Below are 20,660 nucleotides of genomic sequence, written 5' to 3' on the forward strand. Positions count from 1 at the left end.
CTGAGAATCTACTGAACCTACTGGTAACTTGTTTGCCACGTAGCAATAAAAAAATATACGAAAAACCTTGATTATTCTGGTTAGTCACATTGTACTGCTATTATTTTGAACAATACTGTATATATATATGTATATATGTATATTTATTATAATAATCAAATATACTGTTATTTGTCAATCTCGTTTGGGGTGCCTCGTTCGTTACACTGTTATCTCTAAATACAAACAGCCTCTAACAGAATTTCATCTGTGTAATTGACTCGAACTCTTAAATAGTAAACAGGCCGAACTCTGACAAGCAGGATTGAATATGTCTGTCCCGTTGGGTCAACATGGCATGCTTATCTCCAAATCTATGTGTTGCAGCGGTGTCCGCATCAAATTTCTCTGCTAAAGAGGCGTTGAAGCCAGAACGCTGATTCGCCGACTCAGCTAGATCTGGGTCCATTATCTTTGCCCTAATATAAGATCGATGTGAATAATCTCGGGGGGGAAAAAAATCATAAAAATCCATGCCTGTTCGCTCCAACTAGCCACTGGAGAAACCTCCCTGGATCAGATGGCCGCTCCTCCGTCTTTAGAGCACACAGAACAATGAGAAACTATAGAAATCTTCATGCTTTTAGCAAATGAAGAATTAAAAAACACAAGCCCACAGTGTTAAAAGATCTCTGCCAGGAAGCGATGGCTACTTGAGGATTTCGCTGACAAATTTATTAAAGACTTTTATCACTTAACCATCATCAGAGAGAATAAATAAGACATAAAACATTTTTTTCACATAACACATACAGGAGCCACGGCGCCTCTCGGGCCAAATGTTTCCAACAGAGTGCAATGAACGAGACGCGTCTGAAACACATAAATGCATAGAGGAACTCCTACTGAATAGAAAGAGACAACAACAACAATGTGTCTATCCCTGTTGTGAAACATACAAAGTCTCTGTGATCATATTGTCCAAGGAGGTTGTATAAAAATAAAGACTCCACATTGATAAAATGTTATATAATGTAAATAGACAATAGACAATTTGGCAACGACCATACACTTTGACCAAAACTGGTGATATCACATTTCTACACATCAGTAACAGCAATGATGATTTCATCTTTCTTTGTGTACTGTAACTGACTTGAATTCTCATTTTGAAGAAGAAAATAAAATCTTTGTATGGTTAAGAAATGATGGTCTAGGTATGGTAAAAGTTGGTGAAAAGCTCCAATAGTTGGTGAAAGCTTTCCTCTCAATGTTGTGTCCTTGTAGAACCAAACAGAAGTCCAAAGCCTTGGCAAGAGTTTTCAGCTCCAGTCTTACGTCCATCGCAAATTGATTTCCAACACTTCTGCCATTAATAGAGAAGATATGAGGTTCATCTGCTCTGTAATCCCTGTCCACTAGTGGAGATCTGCTCTAGGTCTCTTTCCAAAGAGCAATCTTCAAAACTATCAGAACTGGGCATGATCCACTTCATCCAACCAGGACGCCGGGCTCGCAGGGAAGTCCGGGTACCCACCGCTGCTTCCCGTGGACAAATCAGAGCTCGGCCTGTTTCCCCCGACCATCATGCGAACCCCCGAAGTCATGTTCTGGCCTCCACTCTGACCTACCATGGGCAGGCCAGACTCTGGATACACCAGGCTGGAGATGAGGGGCTGGTGTCTGGGAAGAGCCTGTAGTGAGCCTGGAGACTGCGGGAGGCTGTAGGGGCTGCTGGCCTGGATGTCGTGGTACTGCTCCTGCGAGGAGATGATTGTGCCGTGCTCCAGCTGGAAGGGCGGATGACCTCCACCCTGACGACTCAGAGATGGAGAGCTTTCACTCAGACTGCTGTAAATGCCGTTGGAGTGACCCAGCTCCGACATGGGCGGCTCGTCTGTGCATAGAACACAGCAAAGGGAAACAATAAAGTGAGTGGCGGATTGTCAACACAACAATTCAATTATGTTCAACACATATGCATTCTTAAAAATGAAGGTTCTTTATTGGCATCGATGGTTCCATGAATAAACTTTAACATCCATGGTAACCTTCAATTGGAGAAAAGGCTCTTTAAAGTGGAGAAAGTTATAGAAATGTTCTTAACGCTAAACGGAAAAAGAAGTTATCTCTAAAAGATTCTTTGGGGAACCCAAAATGGTTCTTGCTGTGAAAACCTTCTTTTAAAGCTTTATTTTTAAGTGTGAGGCCAGAATTACGACCAAAACTCTCACTGAAAAACTGCCATGCAATAAGTCAGAGCTCTCACTTTTCCCAATTATTTTCTAAACAGGCTTTTCAGAAATGTACTCAATAGACAGTTCTATGCCTTAAATCAAATGAACTGGTTTTGGCATTGCAGCATTTGAGTCAAAAGCAAAAAAGAATATTTGAAAATCATTCATGAACATTTAGGGGTGATGCATGAGGTCCTTGATTCAGAGAAACTCTGATCTTAAAAGTTTTTATTTGATACTTCATCAAACAATAGTCATATTTGTGCAGTTTATTTTATATTTATTTACTCATTTACATACCTGTGAAGGAGACCTCCGCATCACTGTCCATGCCCTCCTCCTGAGTGCTGTCTTTGTCTGATTTGGAGCTCCCGCGTGACCTCTTCATGTTTCTGAAGTACTGACCCCATCTCTGTCTTCCTGCATCTTTTTTCAGTCTTTTCTCCTTTGCTCTTCTGTTCTGAAACCAGACCTGTGCAGAGAAACGGGTTAGGTTGACTCCAACCTGATGATAGAAAAAATTGAGCCTCCACTGTAAAAAAAAAAAATATATATGTTTACGCTATGTTTACGTTATTATTTGTTTTTCATATAGCATAATTAACATACATGTACAAGCTAAGCAACATAATTATACATACTGGATAAATTTATTCATGCAATTCTCAAAACTGAAGCAGAAAGTAAATAAGCGTTAAAATCTTCAGTGTGAAGCATGAATATAATCTGTACATTTTCTGCACGATTCAGTGACACGTAGGCCTAATGCGTTCGACTTTTACAAGAAATCATGAAAGTAGCCTATTTTATTCAAATCAGTCCAGCTGCTGTCATTAAAAAAATAACTTCGCTTGTTTTCCCATTTGTGAGATTGTTTATTAATTAATTAAAAAATTCAATTTAGTGTATTTATTTCAATTTCATTGTCAGTTCACCTAAACTAAAGTGTTTCGTGTGGTAACATTTAATAGCCTACATCACGACTATATTTTAAGGGTGAGATAAATAACCGCGCGTGTAGTTCTGTTGTAATGCTCGTGCACTGGTTTGAATGGACTGAGAAAGAGCTGTAGGTGTGATATATGTGTAGATGTTACCTGCACCACCCGCATGTCGAGGCCGGTATCTGAGGACAGCTGCTCCCGCACGTGTCGCGCGGGTTTCGGCGAGTTATTATAAGCGTTCTTCAGCGTCTCCAGCTGTTTGGCGGTGATTGTTGTGCGCGGGCGTTTTGCTGTAGAATCCGCCTCTGTAATATAAGAAACATATTTTGATCTACACAAATTTATTTATTTATTATTCTACAACTATAGGCTATAATTGAAACGGCACCGTTAAGGCGTAATGCTTCTTAAATTATTCTATTATATTCTATTATATTCTGTTTTCTGAGGTATATAACAAAGGCAAATGAATTTCAAATAATATGTAAACGTATTATTTATTATTATACATTTCTTGTTTATTATTATTTTTTGTATCATTATTTTAATTAGTTTAGACGGACGAAAGACAGGTTTTAATATCCTTAGAAACAATTGTATTTATGCATTCTGTTTATCGATATACTCTGTTCTAATCGGAGCGCCGGTGAAGTGAAGGCACTGAAGGCTCGTATTAAAGATTTAGAATGCAGTTATTCAGTGTAAGTTTATCTGCTCAATGAATGACGCTCAGGGTCTTTTCCAGACCCTATTCCTAAATAATTCACATGGACCGTTCCGTCTCTGTTAACAACACGAATGTATTTCTTATTAGACGTTTTTATCATCTATTATATTCCATAATCTAAATGTGTTTCCTTTCTATTCTATCTATTCCTCTTTTTTTTTTTGTCAGCGATGGTTCCTCTGTACAAAAGGTTACATTGCACAGAAGGTTATTTATATGTGGAAGGACGTAAGATTATTCAAATTAAGTTTTCTCTTTCAACACAAAATTGAAGGAGAAAAAAAATACAACTTTTTAAGAAATATTTTTTTTGGGGGGGAATCAAAAATTATTCTGCGACAACCCCCTTTAGTATACTTTATTTTTAAATGTCTATTCTATTCTATTCTATTCTATTCTATTAGACTGAAACACCTTTATTGAATGCTCAGAATGCACATAGTGATGTGGAGTCTAACGTGAGCTCATCTACACAGTGGATGACACTAAGGGCCTTTCCAAACTTTATTTCCAAATGAATCACTAGGCAGTCTGATTTGTGCAGTATTAAAGCGCTGAATCTGGCTGAAAATTGCCCCGGATGAAGATTGTGTCTCTCTGACTCCATAGATCAGCTTTAGTGCGCGTGTTCAGCGCTCACTAACGCTTCTGTACGGGGTTGGCACTTATCGATCTGGAGGCTGGCGAGTTCGCAATTACCTGAGCCGGGTCAAATGTTTATGGACGAGCCCACAACCAGCGAGATTAATCAATCAATGTGAGCTCATCGAATAAAAGAAGTAAAACAGTTAAGACTTTGGGAACTGCACTTGCTCCAAAAAAAGAAAGAAAAAAAAGAAAGAAAAACAGCGTTTGAACTAATTCCACTAATTTTCTCTTTTAAAAACAAACACTTCTGCTGAATAAACGATGGTATCGCATGTGCATATACCTCTCTGTTTGGCGGTCTCATAATCGGCTTTACACACCAGTCGACTGTCCTCCATCAGGTAGTACTCGTCACCTGTGGCCAGCTGCCTCTTACAGACGATGCAGGCGAAGCAGTGCAGGTGATAGACGAAATCCTGCGCCCTCCGGACCACCTGTGTCGGCGGGATGCCCTGCTGGCACGCGGCGCACTTGGTCCCGAATCTCCTGGGGGCGAAATACAGGCAAACACCGGTCAGATGGCACCCGAACGATATGAAACTATATAGGCTATGTGCTGAAACATCAAGGACTCACTTGAAGAAGTCGTCTTTGCAGTAGACACTGTCGCCTCGACTGAAGCATTTGTCGGCCAGCTGAGACTGACAGTCGTTGCATTTCAGGCATTTGCTGTGCCAGTGTCGATCTAGAACCTTCAGGATAAAACGATCAACGATGTGCTGGTTACAACCAGCGCAAACAGGAATATCTGCAAGCAGAAAATACAAGAAAGCGGTTAACATCAAATAGGCTACTGTCAGAGCATTTTTTTGTTGGTTATATTATTACAAATACGCCATACTGGAGAATTGAAGAGCAAAGCTCTGCTTTCAGCAAAACAGCTGTAAACAGCTGAAAAAAAAAAAACAACCTTAAAAAATCACCTTAGCCTTCACTTGGAAATTATCATTATTCTGTTAAGTATCCAAATAGCACCAAAATTAAAAGCGCGATCAAATGACAAGAAATAGGTGGAATAAAACAACACACAGAACCTTTATAATTGTTAAAGATCATTTTAGCGTAATACGTAATATTACAATTATTATTTTATATTTTATATGTATATTGTTGTTATTAGATCAATAATAATAACAATTAGATTAACTGCGTTAATATTATAATTTTACAATATTACAGCATATGAGCACAGCATGATAAATCACAATACAGCTCAAGGTCACATAAACTACATCAGTAAACTGACGAGCTCTTATTAAAGTAATCACTCTCGTTAACAGCAAACTGAGAACGTTCACTTTAATGTGTTCATTCAGTACTGAAGTATTTATGATGCAAATCTGAAGTCTGCCTTCATAAAAAAAAAGAATAAAAAGCAACAGCCTTTCCAGTTCACAGATACATAAAGCACGTAAAATCAAATCAACAGCATTAAAAAATATAACCATAAATACAACACATTTATTATTATCAACGTTTTTGTCTCCAAGAAATCATTTCATGAAGTCATAAGTAAGTCTCGAGTTCTGTGCGTATCATATCCGGTCATATTCAGATTAAAATGAAATGAAAGCACTAAGCATTCACTCCTCGAGATGTTCTTGTTAGCCACAATAACAGTGCAGGAAGTCTCTTTGAGCGTGTAGCTGCCTCTCTGACATCAACACACACGTCATGAACAGGTGCACAATACCTATCAATTATTCAATCATTAGTCTATAAAGGACAGAAACCTCCTCTTTTTTTTCCCTTCAAATAGTGGCTTCTGAAATAGTTTCTGACCCCCTGCAGCTTTCACGAAACATCTGGGAAACTGTCATTATCCCTCAACACTCATTGGAATGTTTTTCGTTTTCTAAAATGTATTTGTACACCACGGACCTTCCACCAAGAACAAACCAAACATCGATTTCGCACCTTAAAATCACTCATGCGCGTGAAAAGCCAAAAATGAGAAATGTTTGAAAAGAAATATTCGTGGAAACGAAAGACGCGGACATATGTTGTTGTGAGCCGCTGTTTCAAATTGAATCCCACAGAAACACAATCATTCCCAATCCAAAACATTAGAGCGGCACGAAAAGCGTTTCACGTGCAGGAGAATTATGAGTTATGCTGAGAACAGATCTATTCCAAATTAAAAATCATATACACGGTGACATCTTTTAAACACAAGGAGCATTAAGAGTTCCCTCAAAACGGTATTTATTTTTTAATGTAAGGATAATTAAATTAAAAGCTTTCAGCAAATGTGCAGCTCACGCAAGAATGGATTAATACTGGAATGCTTCATAATTTCTAGATCTGGAGTGAAATCAAACATACAACTGCAGGACTCCGTGCTCTGATGTCGGCTGTACCTTTCCGGGACTCCTCTCTCTGCGTGAGTAAAGCCAATAGCATCTCCGTGTGATGAGAGCACGGCTCTTTCGGCGAATCCCGAGCCTTATTCTGCTCCATTTTCATTATTCCAATAAAAAAAAAATGACAAAACGCGTGCGATAATAACTATCTGAGCGTTATGCGCAGCGCAGAGTTGACAGAAGACGCGCGCGTGTCAGAGACCCATTTCTGCGTCTTGTGGCACTTGATGAGCAATAGAAACGCCGCCCCGTTACTCTGGTGACTGATAAAACAGATGGACATCACCTGGACAAGACCAGCAGAGCAGCCTCAAGGAGTTTCTGTGCTAATATCCACACAGTCCTTTTAGCAGTTTTGCGTTGGAGATGTAGGCTAATTTCTATTCACAAATGTTTTTTTCACGCTGAATGTCATAAATGATGCCTTCAACTGTTCCCACGATGAGCAACAATTAGTTGTGAATGATGGGGACTGTGTTTCCCAAAAGCAAGTGTGTCCAAAACATGCGCATTTGGCAAATCCCCATTTTTGATATGGACCTTAGGCTATTCAAAATACACCCTCCAGCAGTGCGCAAAGCATACAAAGCCAAATATACAGCCACTACAACCGCAGTTGACAAAGAATGCACCAGAAAGACTAAAATGCGTTGTGACACATTTCTAATGCATGCAACGTGAATATGCATTCATATTTGTTTTGCACATCGAAACAGCTGATTAGTTAAAGGTCTCATGAGAGTAAATATTAGTGTCCGAATTATTTTCGATAGACATTACAGGATGAAATTGGCGTCTTTTAAATAAAACCATTTCTACGCTTGTCATTGTTTTTATTTTTCTTCTTCTTTTTTATTCTCAACTGCATATTCTTTTGATAGACAATCATGACACTGAAGCAAACAGACAGGCCTACTAAACGTAAACAGGCATAATGCAAATGTCAAAACGAGTTAATTATTACAGAAAGTATTTCACTTGATGTGAACACAAACAACAGAAATATGCTTCTAAACTATGCACTTTGTAGTTCGCCGCAAGGCTTTTGCTTCTTCAAAGCGGAAAGTGAATCGTGTCCTTTTGAGATGCACATAAACTGTGAACTAGATCCAGATCATACACTGAGTTGGGTCAGACAGCTGTTTGCTGTAGGAAAGAGAGGACAGTTGTGTGAACTGCTGATCGAGCTGCTCAAGCTCCAGATGAATGTTACTGACACTGATCTGCTGTGTCTGGGGAAATCAGCTTTAGTGCCACTGCGGCCGCCGCATGATAAACTCAAAATCAATGCCACATTTGTCTGGATTTCCACACTTTCTAAAGCACATATGTCGGCGAAAGGTGCTGCAGTGTTCCTCCTTACTTTCAGCTTCGTCATTTTTTGTCATATTGACCTATTCATCTTTAATGTAACAAAATCTTGCCAACGAAGGTGGGGCGGAAAAAGCACTATTTTTGACAGCTATTTTTGACCATATCATTTTGACACCGCTACAGCTATAGCTCCATCATTTCTATTATATTTTTGATTTATTTATTAATTTTTATTATTATTAATATAAAAAATGACAGTAATTTATTGTGGCAATTTCGCTGCATATCAGAAATGGAAGTGGACCATTTATATATTAATCTCTGAAATGTACCTGTACAACACACTTGAAGTTTGACTACGTAATGATGTACATTAGCGAGTCACGTAATTAACGACTTGTAATTACCGTGTAAATACAAGGCTACGTATTGAAACCCTAGTAAACATAATTATAAATATATGTGTAACATGTCAACTGTTAAATAGCTAGTGTTTAAAATTCTTAAAGAAAACCTTTCTGTAAATCTCTCTCGTCTCAGAAACAGAACGTGTTAAAAAACACATAAATATGTCTTATGTTATCAGTTGAACTCTCCAACAGCCCTAAACCGGGTCTCGTCTGGTTCAGGTGCTGCACCTGTTGAGGGGAACCCGATACATGCTGCTCTGTTTAAAGGGCGCGTGGATGGAGGCTCGGTCCGTTCGTGGGTTTCTCATGACAACCGTGACCGCGCGCGCTTTACATCTGTTCCACGCGCTAACAATGTTATTACAAATTCATATGGCGTCCGACGGGCGAATGATCGGAGCAGAAACAGTTGTTAGTAGATCAAAAAGACAATTTTTCCAAGACTATCAATATTACTTGAATGTGAATGATGAAAATGCGCATCGATAGCCCGATTTTCTGTTAATATTTGGCGTGCTATTTTTATGCAGAAATTGACTTTGGAGTGCAGGTGATACGCACATGTTTGACGTGCATATAATATGCAGTTTTTTCGCATATTATTATATTCAGTTTTTAATACTCCAAACAGAAACAGATCAGGTTAACCAAACACTCTTCAGAAGGGATCAACCATCCATACCCGCTTTAGGGTTCTTGAGCTGAAGGATACGGTGTTAAAAAGTCTTAAATGTGTATTTATGTATACGTTTTTCATCTCAGGGTCTAGGGTTAGTTAAATGCACTGGCATTTAACGAAGCCAGTACAATTATTGAAAGGTCTTAAATAGGATCCCTAATGACATTGGCTGTACTTATTAAGTTATATATTAAAATAGCAACATAGGCTACATTTTTTTAGTGTATATTTTAAAGACACGAACATTTCTCTGAGTCAGAGATAAAATGCAATTGTATTTTCTATTCAAACAGGTCGTCTGTTGCGTGTTTAACATAAATATCGCAGGCTTTAATAGTTTGTAATTATTTACCGGCGGATTGTTGCTCTTGTGTTTTTGATGACGTGTCACAAAGCTCATTGGAAGCTTGTACATTTTCCAAACAATATCCACGTTAAACAGCCCAACGGCATCTGCGTTAAAATGCTGTAGAGACATAGCACTCTTACCTTGACTCGAGCTGTACCTGTTGTAATTTCCAGCATTTTGACAGCTTGATCCTGGATGTTCTAACAACATTATGACAAAAAAATAAATAAAAATAAAATAAAACTACCAGGAGATCAAAATATTTATGATAAAGGAAAACGAAAAACAATATGTGACTGGTTAAAAGCAGTGGAAAAATGAGCTGCCCAACAAAATAATGCACAGATAGTGCACGGTCCCTCGGCCTTTTCAAATTTCTAGATTGAGTCGCTGTGTTGTTCTGGAGGTCTGAGGGAGGAGGAATCCTGATGACCTGCTGTTGTTTAGCATCACAAAAGCGCAGGATCGGAGCGCGTCACGGCTCTGTGTGTATATGTGTGTGTCTCTGTCCGCGGTGCTGAAGGAGTTTCTACAGAGGCGTGAACGCACCGACCGACGCCCCCAGCCACCCCGCCTCCACACACTCTTAGAAGAAAAGGTTCTATATAGAACCTTAAAAGGTTCTATTAGGCGCTGCATATTTGGAACCCCTAAAAGGTTCTATACAGAACCCTTTTTAAAGGTTCGATCAAAAGAACCCTTTAGGGGTATAATTTGTTTTGTCCTTTCCGGATTAAATATTAAATATTATTGACAAACATCAAGACCCTAAAATGTAAAAAAGTCAACCATGAACACTGAAAAAAGCACACCCAAAGTACATAGAACTAGTAATTGATTTATATTAACCAAAATAATGACTATTACTGAAAGAAAGCTACTGTAATTGCAAGTATTGAAGGCTTTTAATGTACAACTCAACATTAAAACATCAACCATTTAAAAATATCTTAGATAATGAAAATATAGTTTCACCTACATCTACATGTTACAAAATAAGTCCATAAAATGTAAAAAAGGAAATTAATCTATCACAAATGAATAATGCAAATATACAGATTCATCTAAATTCCCATCAGGGTTAGAACAACATCAAGTACCGCAAAACTACAAATCCATATTAATATAACTCACAATGGAAAAAAACACAGATATAGAAGTACTTAAGTACTTGTGTGGACTACTTTTACTTTACTATAACTATTTTTTACATGGTGCTTTTGCATAGCTTTTGAAGGTAGAAAATGCCACCTTTTGATGATGTTAAAAATAAAATAAAAACAAATGAATAGATAAATGCATAACAAGTTGACCATTATTATACATATTATTGAAAAAAGCAAAAAGGTACCACGTGATACACCAGACGACATACATGTAAAAATATCTGTTTATGAGAGTTCCTGTAATGCATATCAAATTAAAATATATTTTAAATGGTCATATCAGACATCAGATCAGACAATGGTGGTATAACAGTAACATAACACTGGAAGTAATGATGCTTTAGTTGATTATGTAATATTAAATGATCAGTTGATCACTTTTTTAATTGCCTTTTGGTGGCATCTATGACCCACCATACGCACGCACGCACGCACACACACACACACACACACACACACACACACACACACACACACACACACACACACACACACACACACACACAAACTCAGATGCACCCTACCAAAACACTCCCTCAGTCCGTCTCTACCAAGCCTGAGCATCTCAGCTATTGTGTCTACGCTGTGCCTCTCCTTTCACTTGATTTCAGTAAATTGCTAAAGTCTTAATGCACCTGGGGGCCACTTACAGGGCCATTTCAATTAGGCTTTAATAGAGTTCTGTGGCATTTGCGCCAGCGTACGTGGCCTGGTGGCAGAGCTTCAGCTCATCGCACACATGCAGGAAACAACACGTCCTCTGAGCTCAGTCAGAGACACTTGAAGATCCTTGTGTTGTGAGGTGCACATAGCAGATCAAAACTGTATATTATTCTGGAGTGGAATGTCCAGCTTTTTTAAATGATTGTGCATTTAAGGGCTGTGAACATCAATAGTCTCTTTGTGAGGACCGTTGGGAGACAGAGTCATCTGGAGGAACTGGACCAGATGAAAGTGGATGCATCATATTCAAAATAAACCAAAGCCAAGCCATCTACTCTGCTGTGCATCTTTTAAAGGCATACTTCACCCCAAAATAAAAATGATATTGAAAATGTATTCACCCTCAGGCCATCCAAAATGTAGATGAGCTTGTTTCTTTATAAGATTTGGAGAAATGTAGCATTGCATCACTTGCTCACCATTGGATCCTCTGCAGTGAATGGGTGCCGTCATAATGAGAGTCCAAGAGCTGATAAACATCGAAATAATCCACAAGTAATCCACATCACTCCAGTCCATCAGTTAATGTCTTGGGAAGCCAACAGCTGCATGTTTGTAAGAAAGAAATCCATCAAGTTGTTTTTAATATCAATCCAAAAAACAAGTCCAAAATCCTTTATAACACATCCTCCACTGAAAAAGTGATCAGAAATCTGCAAAGATCAAGCATTGTTTTCAAGTCAAATCAACCCAAAACAGCTCAAAAAATTTATTATTATGGATTTAGCATTATTATGTATTATGTATTTAACCAGAAGCAACAGTTTAAAGCAGAGGTCTCCAAAGAGGGCCGGTGTCCTGCAGAGTTTAGCACCAAAACTAATTAAACACACCTGAACCAGCACATTAAGGTCTTACTAGGCATGCTACAAACTTCCAGGAAGGTGTGTTGAGGCAAGTTGGAGCTGAACTCTGCAGAACACCAGCCCTCAAGGACCGAGTTTGGAGACCCCTGATTTAAAGTTAAAATGTCTTAATAATGGATTTGTTTCTTACAAACATGCAGCTTTTGGCTTGACAAGATGTTCATTGATGGACTGGAGTGGTGTGGATTACTGGTGGATTAATGTGATGTTTTTATCAGCTGTTTGGACTCTCATTCTGATGGCACCCATTCACTGCAGATGATCCATTGGTGAGCAAGTGATGGAATGCAACATTTCTCCAAATTATAACCCCCCCAAACCCCCCCCCCGCCTCTAAATCTACATCTTAGCTACATCTTAGATGGCCTGGGGGTGAGCACATTTTAAGCACGTTTTCATTTTTGGTGAACTACTCCTTTAAAAGCAAGGCCAGGAATTTAGTAGCAGTGTGATTTGCAAATTTTGTTAATACCACAGGCGGCAATCACCCAGTTATTCCTTCACACTGGGTTTATGAGCAATATAAACTAAATCCACTTGCATACATAAAGATGGCAACCTGGAGTCCTTCAGCATCTCTTACCTCCTCATAACACACACACTCGCTGTCATGTAGTGCTGTTGTAAGTCTTAAATTCTGTCCAAGATTTTATCTATTCTAAATCTGCTAATATTTTGAAACGCTTCATATATCATAGTGCTGAAAATGAATGTGCCAGCATGGTGGATATAAAACAGCAGGTACCTGGAAACACAGGCCACGAATCTAACAGTCTGTAATGATGACCTGTGATTATTGAAAGGCAGATCTAAAATATGATTAATTTACTTCATTAATGTATATGCACTCTAAATATCCTGCAGGATTATTGCATTTCCTAAGTAAAGCCTGATTTGCTCTGTAAATTCAAAGTGAGGCATGGAGCTTCGTTGCATATGTAAACAGCAAATTACTGCATTAGGATATTGATTACAGGATAGTTATGAATTTACAGGATGCTTGAGGAACAGCACATGCACAGAAACATAGCGACGGCAAGAGCTGCTAACAGCTGTGAAACTATTACAGAAAAAACAAGAGCTGAACAATCTACAGAAAAACCCTGACTGTAATTAGTGCTGTGTGTGTGTTAGTCACTGTGCACTTAAATATTTCTTACACCTTCTTTAAATTACAGACGGATAATCTTTTGGTAAAAAAATGCACAGTTTTGGCAGTTTTGCACTTATTAGTCTGCATAAAACAAGAAGAAGAAAAAGACGCCTCACATGGCTGCTGCTGAAAACATGCACAGCACATTGCGTGAATCAGAGGTAAAAAAATATATAAATACTGTTCAGTTTCTTGCTCATACCAATGATTTTGTGTCTTTACACATCAATGTACAAAGTTAATATTCAAAAATGTGAGTGACGGTTAAGGGGTGAAGACATGTATAGCTTAATATAACATAAATTATGTCTTTTATTGAAATATGTAATAGAAAACCCGTGAAAGATATATGTATATTGTATATTCTTTTTTTATGTGCACAGTACATTTTGTGTTGATGACTTCAAATAGTTGCACTCGGTGAGCTTCTGGCGCTTTTTACCGAAACACAACTATGAATACACAACTCAAGGAAATAAAATACTGATATGATACCACATTGTGTGGCTTTGGTTTGTAATTTTCAGTCTGAGGGGCAAAAAGAGAAGCAATATAAGACTTCACTGATTTCCTAGCTATACGAAGAGGAGAAAAGAATGGGAAGGTGCATGTGGATCAATAAAACAAATAAAAAGTCCCGTTTTTCACTTCTGCCCTGGTGCCTTTGAGGTTTTTAGTGGACCACTAAACAGCTTACAAAAGGCTGAGACAAACGCTATGGCGAAGTAAACATGCCACGCTAATAAACGTGCGTCCGCTGGAGGAGTTTCTCAGCACGGATTTCCCTCGAGATCCGGGGTGTTTTAGTCTCAGTCATGCCCACAGACTGTTGGCTAAATGTCTGATGCATATGGGACAAAAAAAGTGGACACCTCAGGAATGTCGAAGTCGTTATCGGATTGGTTGAATTCAACAGGATTTCCATGAGACGTGTGTGTCGCAATCTGCCTGGAGTTATCATGGCGCCAAACCCCCCCACAAAAGAAGAAACCATTGTGTTTACAACTGTGTTCACCACAGCTTATCAGTATCAACTAAATGCTGGATTGCTGGATGGACACAGTAGTGCATAAAAGCAACGGGACAAAATTATTCAACAACATCTGCAAGATTCGGTGGGTGATTCAGATTTCTCTAGGCACAGCGATTAGAAGACTTACAATTGTCAGACAGGTTGCTCACGTGACATCTACGTCATCAAGTTCAGTTTACATTATATTAAGCTATACAAGTCTTAATACCCAGGGATCCCTTTAAAATGTCACATTTAATTCAATGTGTTATTTTCTTTGTGACTATTTGTATAACTTACAGCAAGTGTAAATTGTTTCAAAGTAAATCCTACGTACTAATTCAGCTTCATTGAAAGGCTCTTTGTAATTTCTGAGTGAAAACAGTTTCTCCACCAAATATTTTTTGTGCAATTCAAACAGAGTAAATATTATTAAACTACTGGGTTGACATAAATGACCAGTTCACACATGTTATTTTCCTGAATGCAGAAGTCCTTGCACATAAACAAGTGGTGTGTGTGTGTGTGCTGGAGTCTGATGGTCAGAGGTTGAGCATGCTGGTCCTGACACCGGCTCTCCATTGTGCGTCTGTCATAATCAGTCATGCGTCTGAATAGAGTGTCCTGTGCATGGAAGGAGGGCACCAATTACACGCCTCATTAAACAGGCTTGGTTACTCAATGTTGTGCTGATCCCAGGACATGTCTGAGGGAACACCAGCCAGACTGGAACATGGACACTTGGGGATTTTGGATGGGGAGGTGTTTCTTATTTAAGAGGAAGAGAAGATGACTTTCTTACTACACATTCAAAGTCCCAGTCTGAGCAGGACATTTGGAGGCTTTGTCGATGACCCGCGGCTATATGTCTGGCTATATCCGCTAGCGCAGTAAACTGTCATTGTTCTGAAAGTGTGTCCATCTGGCGGTTTCATTGGTTAGCGATGGCTTTTAGAGCAGCTGGCTAAACTGTCCAACTGCTCTTGTCCACGTGTTCCTGACTGCCCAACCGCCGACCCGAGTGTGCTGGCCATTCAGAGGCTCAGCGGGCCGCAGCGGGTCTGGACGGGTGACACCATTGAGCCTTTTGTTCACTAGTGTCCTACTGTAACTGTCTGAATGTTATTAGCTGTGGTGCACAACCCTGTTAAACAGAGTCAGCAGTGATACCAGCTCATTTATGAGTGTGTCAGTCTGATATTTAGTTTTTTTTTTCAGACAATTTTTTGGTGGGTTAATAAAGCAATAAGCCCCATGACAGTGAATTTATAACAGCTAAGTGTCGTGCCTAACAAGACCCTTTAGCTGTTATAAATTCACTGTAAACCACTGCTTCATGGGACTTATTGCTTTTATAAAGCGGTTATTCATATATGTAGTAAGGTTTCACAAAACAGTGCTCCTCAGAAACAGTTGAGGTTCCAACAAAGTGGTTGCTGAGCAACACAAACGTAAACAAAGGTTTATGTTTGTCCAGCAATTAACAACAACTTTGAACTTGGCTCAGCCAATCAGAATCAAGGACCGGAAATATCCAATTACTAATTTATTTTATTCTTTGCAGATTCATGATATTAGGTCTAACCTGCTGTTTTTGTTTTGTTTTTAAAGCATACACTTCCCTTCAAAAGTTTGGGGTCAGTACATTATTGTCTATGTATGTATAGATGTTTACTTTACTGAAGTTTGGAGTAATGATGCTGAAAATTCAGTTTTTTTATATATTCACATAAAAACATTTTAAAAACTGTAATAACATTTCATGTGTACTGTATTATGTAAACAAATAAAATAAATTGGTGAGCAGAAGATTCTTCTTTCAAAACATTAAGAAATAATAGACCCCAATCTTGAACTGAACTGTAGTGTATAAGAACATAAAAATCAACATGATTATGTACAAAGAACATTACATTACATTTATATTTACATTTACATTTATTCATTTAGCAGACGCTTTTATCCAAAGCGACTTACAAATGAAGACAGTGGAAGCAATCAAAAACAACAAAAAGAGCAATGATATATAAGTGCTATAACAAGTCTCAGTTAGGTTAACACAGTACACGTAGCATGGGATTTTAAATAATATAATGAATAAAAAGAAAACAGATAGAATAAAAAAAAGAATAGAGCAAGGTAGAGGTCTTTACACATACTAACACACACACACATATAAAATTGCATAATAAATGAATAGAAAATAGAATACAAAAAGATTAGAAAGGTAGTTAGTTTTTTTTAAGAATAGAATTAGAATAGTGAGTGTTAAAGTTAGAGGGTCAAATAAAGATGTAAGAGATGTGTTTTAAGCCGATTCTTGAAGATGGCTAAGGACTCGGACTGCTCGGATTGAGTTGGGGAGTTCATTCCACCAGAAGGGAACATTTAATTTAAAAGTCCGTAAAAGTGACTTTGTGCTTCTTTGGGATGGCAAAATCAAGCGACATTCACTTGCAGAACGCAAGCTTCTAGAGGGCACATAAGTCTGAAGTAACACATTTAGGTAAATGGGTGCAGAGCCAGTGGTAGTTTTGTAGGCAAACATCAATGCCTTGAATTTTATGCGAGCAGCTATTGGAAGCCAGTGCAGATTGATAAACAAATTTGAACATCACATCAGCATTAAACCTTGACCAATGATTTGCCAGTTTTTTTTTTTTTTTTTTGTACCATAGCTTTTTTTTTGATACTTCATTTTAATTTTACTTAAAGATTTTGTCATTTTGTTGTGCTTTCATCATCATCATTATTATTGTCTTTTTTTTATTAGGTTTTGTATATATATATATATATATATATATATATATATATATATATATATATATATATATATATATATATATATATATATATATATATATATATATGTTTGTGTGTGTGTGTGTGTGTGTCTATAGGTTGTATTATTATTATTTTTTTTAATTTCTGTGTTATTTTATTTCAAGTAGCAATAATAATTTTATGGTTTTCAGTTTAGTTAAATATAGTTTACAGTTTAGTTAGCTGTTATTTGCAGACTCAAACCCTAGACAGACTGGTAGGTGTTTGATGCAGAATAAGTGCATCTCCAAAGCTCCAGTCAGTGTAGCTGCTTTGTTCAAAGGGCGACTGCACTTCTACTTACATCAGCCTCGTAATATTGAGATGCTAATGATGAAGCACATGATGGTACAAAGGCAGAATACTGTGACTCTCTCCGGAACAATGGCCTTTAGCTCACAGCCGACACGATTACAGCCCAGCATGTGTCGCATGCTTTATCCTCCAACAATATGAAGCTACAACTGTCCAGCGCTGAGGAATCTCTGTGCTTTCTCTGGGCTTTTTATTCCTCAGCGCAACTGCCCCATATTTCATGTTGCTTTGAGTGACCCTTAAGACCCTTCTTTATTTTGAGAAGATTTTCTAAAAAAGCAAAGACAAGACACATCAGGTCAGACACATAATGAGAGGGCAAAGTTCAAAACCCTTAAGAGAAGTTAACACTTCCTTCTGGAGTGGCCGGGCTCTTCCTTAGGTGGTCTGATCTTTAACCTGCAGGAAACAAACAACAAACGCAGAACATTTTTACTCAAGTGTCATCAGAGTGTGAGTGTGATCAAGTGTCATTACTAACAGAAAAAAAAAAAAAAAAAAAAACATCGGAGATGAATCTCATGAATACAGGTTCAGGTCATGTTTCACTCCGAAAGGAAACCATTTGCATATCGAAAACAGAGCCCATTTTTAGAACCATCAAAATCATTTTCATGACAGTTATGCACATGGCCCTCTGGATGCTATGTTTTCATAATATTACTACTAATCATCAGATTACTGTAATACAGTGATATTTATTTAAATCAGCATTAAATAAAAGCAGTACAACAAATAGTGCCTATCTATAAATACTTTAATCTAAATACATTACTTTTTTCACATTACAGTAATGAAAATTTGGAGGAAAATATACTAAAAATTTCACAAACATATTGCCAGAAGTAAAAACAATTGATTTCAGAACTATGTAACTATATATATCAGCTAGTTGGCATAGACTTCTCATTTTAATTTAGCTTGTTTTGAAGTACTAAAAAACTGAAACTAATAATAAAAAAATTAAAGTGAAAAAAGAAAGTTAAATTATACTAAATCTAAAGATAAAATCTAATACTAAAATGTAATCTATAAAACTGTAAAAATAAGTTAAATGATACTAAAATTGTCACACGTGCTGCTGTGCAAATCAAAGCACACTAAGATGGGGATAGATATAAAGAGTTATTTTAATGATCATGGGAGAATAAGGGTGCAGTCAACACAAATCTTCAACCATTAGAACTTAACATCACATTAATAGCGGACAAAAGGGAACTGAACAGACAGGGTTTAAAAAGGCATGGAAAGTAATCAGGGGAATGGAAACAGGTGGGGATTAATCAATTAACAAAATGAGGAATGGAACATGACCAAATAAGGGAAACACAAAAGGAAGAGAAAGTCCATGATCTTGACAGTTCGCTCCCTCCTGGAATGGTGCGTCCTCGCACCGAAAGAGACAGTCCTGCGGAGGGAGTGTGGGGGTTCAGGAGGCAGTCGTGGGGCAGGCAATGGAGAGGGAGCATGGCACCAGGGTGGAGTGGATGGAGGGAGGAGCCCCGAGGCGGCTGATGGTCAATAACGGGCCAAGGTGAAGCCGGAGGGACGAGGGAACCTGGTGTAGCTGGTGGGATGCCGAGCCACAGTGTAGATGAGGAAGCTAAGAGCCAAGGCAGAGCCGATGGGTCGGAGGTCCAAGGTGGAGTCCAGGGCTCGCAGGCTGGAAGCGGAGACAGGGGATCCTCATGCCAAGGCGGAGCTGGAGAATGGAAGTACCAAGGCGGACCAGAGCGCCCAGATGGCGCTGACTGAGGGTGAGCCGAAGGGCTGACAGACACCAGTGGAGATGGAGTAGAAGAACTGACTGGTCTAGGAGGAGGCGGGAGAGGGAGGCTGGGAGGGAATACAGGAGGATCAGGCATGGACAGAATCAGTGGAGACACAGGAAATTTGGGGATGGACGGAACCAGCGGAGACACAGGAGAATCTACATAATTTTCAGAAACGAGTTGCAGCTCACCCTCGGTTGCAGAAGTGTGGGCTGGGGTTTCCTCGATCTCCACCAGTAATCCCACAACGGACGGTGTTGCCGGCTCACACACCTGGTCAGTCGTGCTCTCGAGTCCTAGCTCCCGGACAATGATTGGCTCCTTTATTTTGGGCGGCTCGGGCTCTGCGGCTGGGGTGAGCTCTGGCTTTAGCTCCAGCAGCTGGATGACAGCTGGCTGGTCTCTGGTTCGGAAGTGGGGCTGGAGATATCCTCCTCAGCGGGGTGAACGGGGATCCGTTATTCACCAGCACCCACTCCACAAAGGCGGAGAAATCCTCTCTGGGACTGTTTGCTGGTAGGCATGCCTTACACCGCTCACTCAGGCCGGTCACATTAATAGAGAACAAAAGGGAACTGAACAGACAGGGTTTAAAAAGGCATGGGAAGTAATCAGGGGAGTGGAAACAGGTGGGGATTAATCAATTAACAAAACGAGGAACAGAACATGACCAAAATAGGGAAACACAAATGGAACAGAAAGTCCATGATTGTGACAAAGATAACAGTGGACAGCACACATTTCCTATCAGAAGTAAACATGATTAATAACATATTCTAAAACAGTACCTGTTTTTATTGGGTTGTCATGTGAAAAACTGTCATATTACAGGCAGTGCTGGGTAGTAATGTAATGCAATTTAATCTGGATCACATTATCAGATGCCAAAAATGAATTACTTTATATGTAATGCAGGGATTCCACTATTTATGTATGTATGTATTTATTTCTTTGTCGACTGAACCTCTTTCGCCTAATATATTTACATGAAACATTTAAAATGCAAATGTGTTAAATAATCAAGGGTAGTCTGATTATATTACCAAAAAAATGTGTAATGTAATAGATTACATTACTGACTAAATTTTTTTTTTCATGTAATTTGTACTCAGTAACGGACTACAAATTGTAAATAACCTTCCTAGCATTGATCACAGTAAATCAGAAATGCAAATGTCCC

The 20,660-nt window shown here is 38.7% G+C and overlaps 1 protein-coding gene across 2 annotated transcripts; it reads right to left on the minus strand.

Annotated features, from left to right (window-relative positions):
• Nucleotides 1-692: 692 nt before the first annotated feature.
• On the minus strand, nucleotides 693-10,115 carry LOC127989464 (LIM/homeobox protein Lhx3-like). 2 transcript variants are annotated; one of them, XM_052591431.1, is made up of 6 exons: nucleotides 9,791-10,115; nucleotides 5,112-5,283; nucleotides 4,819-5,021; nucleotides 3,314-3,465; nucleotides 2,517-2,688; nucleotides 693-1,876 (listed from the first exon to the last, which is right to left on the minus strand). In XM_052591431.1, the coding sequence occupies exons 1-6, from the start codon at nucleotides 9,858-9,860 to the stop codon at nucleotides 1,449-1,451; spliced, it is 1,197 nt and encodes a 398-aa protein (XP_052447391.1). In that variant the 5' UTR covers nucleotides 9,861-10,115; the 3' UTR covers nucleotides 693-1,448. The 2 variants fall into 2 exon arrangements, with proteins under 2 accessions (XP_052447391.1, XP_052447392.1); XM_052591432.1 differs by lacking the exon at nucleotides 9,791-10,115 and adding an exon at nucleotides 6,896-7,023.
• Between the last annotated feature and the right edge of the window lie 10,545 nt (nucleotides 10,116-20,660).

Source organism: Carassius gibelio, chromosome A5 (assembly GCF_023724105.1).
Source record: "Carassius gibelio isolate Cgi1373 ecotype wild population from Czech Republic chromosome A5, carGib1.2-hapl.c, whole genome shotgun sequence".
NCBI lineage: Eukaryota > Metazoa > Chordata > Actinopteri > Cypriniformes > Cyprinidae > Carassius > Carassius gibelio.

Excerpts from the sequence above, each read along its gene's own strand:
- LOC127989464 (XM_052591432.1), bottom strand. The coding sequence starts at position 7,001 with ATGAAAATGGAGCAGAATAAGGCTCGGGATTCGCCGAAAGAGCCGTGC. Across the intron at positions 5,284-6,895 it reads GAGAGAGGAGTCCCGGAAAG|ATATTCCTGTTTGCGCTGGT; the intron begins GTACAGCCGACA and ends TTCTGCTTGCAG. Across the intron at positions 1,877-2,516 it reads TGCGGAGGTCTCCTTCACAG|ACGAGCCGCCCATGTCGGAG; the intron begins GTATGTAAATGA and ends TTCTATGCACAG.